The 4,983-nt window shown below is 61.2% G+C and overlaps 2 protein-coding genes across 2 annotated transcripts; both read right to left on the reverse strand.

Moving 5' to 3' along the window:
• Nucleotides 1–179: 179 nt before the first annotated feature.
• Nucleotides 180–530, reverse strand: MNEG_13936 (hypothetical protein; the record flags this gene model as incomplete). Its single annotated transcript, XM_014037591.1, has 1 exon — nucleotides 180–530. One exon carries the CDS (start codon nucleotides 528–530, stop codon nucleotides 180–182), a length of 351 nt encoding a protein of 116 aa, XP_013893045.1.
• Nucleotides 531–1,541: 1,011 nt separating this feature from the next.
• MNEG_13937 (alkyl hydroperoxide reductase/thiol specificantioxidant/Mal allergen) lies at nucleotides 1,542–4,342 on the reverse strand (the record flags this gene model as incomplete). The annotated part of the gene is made up of 8 exons (XM_014037592.1): nucleotides 1,542–1,605; nucleotides 1,789–1,864; nucleotides 2,026–2,146; nucleotides 2,271–2,307; nucleotides 2,549–2,678; nucleotides 2,913–3,027; nucleotides 3,237–3,291; nucleotides 4,245–4,342. 8 exons carry the CDS (start codon nucleotides 4,340–4,342, stop codon nucleotides 1,542–1,544), a joined length of 696 nt encoding a protein of 231 aa, XP_013893046.1.
• Nucleotides 4,343–4,983: the final 641 nt, after the last annotated feature.

Consider the following 4,983-nt stretch of genomic DNA (forward strand, 5'->3'; position numbering starts at 1 on the left):
TGTGCGTGTGTCGTGATTTGGGTGGGGCAGTAGAGTAGGGTGAGGGAATGAGGGACGAGGGCGGGGAGGGGAGGACGCGAGCACGCAACGATGCGCCGACGCCCGCGGCTGCTGCGGGCGGCGGACGCGCTGCCAGCCGCTGCCCGGCCCTCCCAGCGCTGATCGCTCCCTGCTGCTGATTATGCCGTGGCGGTGCCCACGAGGGACCACTGGGACCTGCGCGGTGCCAAGGTGCCGCCCCCCCGTCGCCCATTTTGCAGCACAAAGCATCGCCCCCCCCCCACCGGCACGAGGAGGTCCGCGTCCGCCGCCTTGATCCCGCGGAACGTGGGCTTGCCGGCAGCCCCCTCCTCCTCATCGCCGCCGGCCCCCTCCTCCCCCTCCTCCTCCTCGTCCTCGTCCTCGTCCCCGTCACCGTCCTCGTCAGCGACGCCGTTCTCGTCGACCGCCTCCTCGTCTTCCTCCTCGCTGCTGTCCTCGCTGGCGTCCTCGCCGTAGGGGTCCGAGTCCGACGACTCAAAGTCACTCATCGCGGGGTAGTGCGCCGCGGTGGTCTGGTCGGAGAGGAGGCCCCAGTCAGCTATCTTGGCCTGCGCCGTGGCGGCGCGTGTGGTGGGTGCGGTGGTGGGTGCGGTGGGCGCATGGGGGGGGGGGCGTGGTGTGTCCAGGGCCGCAGCTGTGCGAAACCGCTGCTGCACAGTGACTTTCTGCCTGTCACTGACATGCCAAGGCCGTTTACTGTGACATGGTTTAATATCAAAGAAGGGAGCCACTGTGCGGTTTAGTTGCAGCCACGGATGCACACCTTCAGCGCGCGGCAGCTTTGCCTCCAGCGGCGGCCAAGCTATCACAGACGCTTGACTATGCTTGACGCGGCCCTGAGGGACGCTCGCAACACACGTCGCGTATCACAGTTCAAGGAGACTGTTACCGTCCCATTAGCAGCGGCCTCGTTGTCAGCGAAGGCTGTTGTCAGCAAGGCTGGAAAGCCCAGTAGTCAGTGTCTCTGATTGATTAAATTAATACTTTTGCAAACATGGCGCATACGGTACACTGGAATCACCGGCGGTTTGAACGCAAAGTTTCGACACAGTGATCTGAGTGCCACTGCGACACTCGTGGTGACAATGGCTGTTGTTTGGTTCAGCTGCCAGGCTGTGGTGTGCTAAAGTCACAGGTATGGTGGAATTGTAAGTTACGATCCCCTCATACGCCAGCCTAGGCACATGAAAGCCAGCTCGATTGGGAGCAGACGTGTGATGAGTTGCATGGAGTTGGCATGGCCGTTGGTGCGGTCCACGCAGTCCCTGTTCCTCGACAAGAGGCCCGTCGAGCATATGGTTGCAGGCACAAGCACAATACTTACACAATCATTTCTCTGACAGCAGTAAAGTACAATGCAGTCGTACAATTGCCGGCATGCAAGAGCCCTCCAAAAACTTTGCCAACATGGCAAACATGCAGCAGCACTCCCAACAATGCGAGGCATGCGGACATCTCTCCTACACGCTTGTGCTGGGCCCACAATCCTGACCAGCCAACTACTTCTTGACCTGCTGCGGCCCGTACCACTCCGGCTCCTTCCCAGGGTGCCACTTGAGGTTGCTGCAGGGCGGGCGGGGAGGTCGAGCATGGTGTTTGCGCTGGGGACAACCCGCATGGTGTGGGGTGTGCTAGGGGGCATGGCACCCTCTTAGCCGCGCTATCCTCTTAAATGCAGGCCCGCTCTTACGCATTCAGTTCCTGTGCTGAGCCAGGCGGGAAGCGCCTGCGCTCCGCGCCCCTCACCATCCAATGCTGGGCTTGGCCCTGGGCGCAGGCTGCCCCGACAGCACCGCGTCCAGCGCGCCCACAAGGTCGCGGCCTGGAGTCGTCCCGGTGTTGTGAGGCATGGCGGCAACAGTATTGAGCTGTTCTGGTTGCGTCAACACGTCCATCAGCACACACAGGCTTATCAGGAAAGCCAAACAGAGGTACGTTCACGCCCACATGCGCTGCGAGCAGGGTTCGGGAAAGGCCACGCACCTGTGACGGGGGCGCTGCCCCCCGGCCGCGTGTCGTCAAACTGGCCGTGGTAGGCCAGCCTCAGGTCGGCGTCAAACACGAAGAACTCGGGGGTGCAGGCCACCTTGTAGGCTTTCGCAACCTGCGGGACATTGCAGAGATACAGAGAGTGCCGTCGGGCGGTGGGCAACGCTGCTTGGTTCAAGGGGCAAACTATGTTTATGGTCTTGCCCCGGACACATGCGTGCGGCCGCTGATCCCCTCACGTCTTGGCTCTCGTCGTAGAGGTAGGGAAAGGTGTACCTGTGCGGTGGGATGCGGAGTGGGGGTGTCAGAGGCAGTGGTTGGCCCATTTGTAGGGCAGTCCACATTCCAGGGCCACCAGGGGTTGACCCACAGGTGACTGCCAGGATGATGTAGGCCAGGCGGCCGCCATCCCTCGTCGATTCTGGACATTGCATATGTCCTGAGAGCGGGCAGCCGCGCAGGACCCAGCTGCCCAGTGGCTGACATGGACACTTTGCGCGCTGCCACCCCCGCGCACCCCAGCTCTTTGGCCTCGGCTGCGATGAACTCTGGGCCGTCCTGGGGGTGGGTCACCACGCTGTTGCTGCTGATGGCCACCGTTTTGACGCCCCTTGCCAAGTAATCCTTGGCGATTTTGGAAAACGGGCCTGGTGACGTCATCGTGCAGGGAGGCCAGGGAGGGATGTGGGTGGGAGAATTGCTCGTTTGAGTGACGCGGACGGGTGATGTTGGGGTTAGCAAAGCAAGCAGCATGTCGCTTCGCTCAGCGTTGTTGCCGGAGCATTGACACCCTGCCCGTCTTTGATTGTCCAGTGCTGCGACAGCCAGCAACAGCTGGGTTCACGGCAGTGCGCCCCGCCCAAAGGCTGCGGGGGACGCACCCTTGAGGTGCACCACGAAGGGGCAGTGGACGCAGCCAAACATGACGAGCGTGGCCTTGGCGCCCTCCGCCACGTCAGCCAGCTTCACGGTCGTGCCCGTCAGGGGCTCGGGCAGCTGCAGTGTTGAAATAAGGGGCGTGGAGAGTCCAAGATGTGGGTCAAGAGAAGCAGGGCGGCGGTCGCTGTTATGCGCCAGGGATGAGGCGCGGGCCCGGCTAAAAGAGGCGTGGGTGCCATCAGGACTGGTGTCATCAGCCTGCAGAGCTTCCGCCGCAGCTGGTAACCGTTTGTGAGGCGTGGGTGGAAGGCGGCGCGCCTGCATACCTCGAAATCTGGCGCCTTGGTCCCAATTGCCAGGTCGCAACTCTCCGTCAGCACCCTGCACCGCACGCCGCGGCGGGCGGTAGTGAATGCTCCAGTTGCGTGTGTGGTGCAGCGCCGCGCCGCCAGCAGGCTGGTGCCTGCACGCGGTTGACTCATTGACACGCTCATCGCACACATTGCGTAGGAGGTGGTGATGCTGCCTGCGCGGTGGTCCCGGTTCGCGCGTAGTCGCTGATCGTGACGTGATCTGATTTTCGACAGCAGGAGGGATAAATCGCAGAACGATTGAAGTGGAAGCCAGCAATTCAATGCGATTCAATTCGATCGCAAAGCCGACCGAAAAGTTGGGCTGATTAATTGTGAGAGTGCCTCACTGCAGTGACACCCTCGCATGAGACGTTTGTGATTGAAGGCCAGGCCTTGGGGCCTTGGAGTTGCTGGTTGTGAGCAAGGCAAGCTGCGTGAGTGGCTTTGAGGACGCTGCACGGCAACTCATCACAGGCGCAGGTACCAAAGTGTTTGGTCAACGCTGGGCAGCGGCAGTCCTGCACAGACACTGCAGTGTGTCCAACCAGAGCCTGAGTCGGTTCGGATATCATCATGCAATCTGCATATTCTGAATATGTACTTTGTATCATTGTTGCAGACCGAGTGCTTATGAGCAATTTTGACGGCAAGCTGCCGTTCACAACCCAACTCAAACTCATCAAGTATGCGTGCACGACGTGCTTTCTCCCCAGGAAGAACGGACAGCACACGTCAAGCCTAGCCTGCCACTTGCAGGCCTTGCGACTGATCATCGAGGCACGTAGCAACAGGGATACAGCAGCCGAGTTGTCTGTTTTGCGGGTCGAACAAACGGGGCAGATTGCAGGACTTCAGACACACGGCTGTGCAGCTCGGAGCGTTCTGGAGCTGAATTTCGTGCCCCAGGGTGCATATGCCCCAAGGGCATATCAGCGCAACTCTGGCGGCGGTCCCCCCTGCTTGTGCTGTGTAGCCCATCACGAGCTGGGCATGCCGGCCTGCAGCTTGGCCAGCAGCTGGTCCACCGTGAAGGTGGCGGGCTTCTGGCGGGGAGGGAACTCCTTGAGCGTGGCGATCATCCTGGCCACAAAGGCTTGCGCCGGCACCATCACCCAGGCGTGGTCCAGCAGCCCTGCGCCATGGAGGGTGGGTGCAGGGAGTGACGGGGCAGCCCTTGATACGACTCACATGCACGCACCGCAGGGTCGGTTGGATTACACACAAGAGACCGCAGTATCAAAGAGGCTGGCAGCACCGCAGCTTCCAGCTTTGATACTCGCAATGCCCAGGTGGCCAAGTGGTAGATCAGTGACCCATTGGGTTGTCGTCACTCACAGTCATAGTACGTGTTGCTGGTGACATCAGCCCTCTCGTAGGGGTCTGGTGAAATGAGAGGGTGGGGTGGTGGGGCTAGGTGATTGAAGATGAGGGCGCCAGGCAGAGGCACAGCTTTGTGGCCGTTGCTGCGTGCGATCTCCAGAGCAACGGGTTTAAACAGGGAGTGCACATGGCATCAGTTTTGACGCATGATGCATGGCATTGCGGCGCATGACCCTACTCCGTTGGTGTTGGCCGGCATCCCCACGGCCGCCCCGGGGCTGCGCACCCAGCCTGAGGTTGAAGACCTTGGGCACGCGCAGCTGCGTGAAGGGCTCGGCCCAGACCCTGAGTGTCCCAGTGGCGCGCTGCTCCAGGAAGACCAGCTTCCAGTTGTCGTAGC

The sequence above is a fragment of the Monoraphidium neglectum genome, assembly GCF_000611645.1.
Source record: "Monoraphidium neglectum strain SAG 48.87 unplaced genomic scaffold scaffold04144, whole genome shotgun sequence".
Taxonomy (NCBI): Eukaryota; Viridiplantae; Chlorophyta; class Chlorophyceae; order Sphaeropleales; family Selenastraceae; genus Monoraphidium; species Monoraphidium neglectum.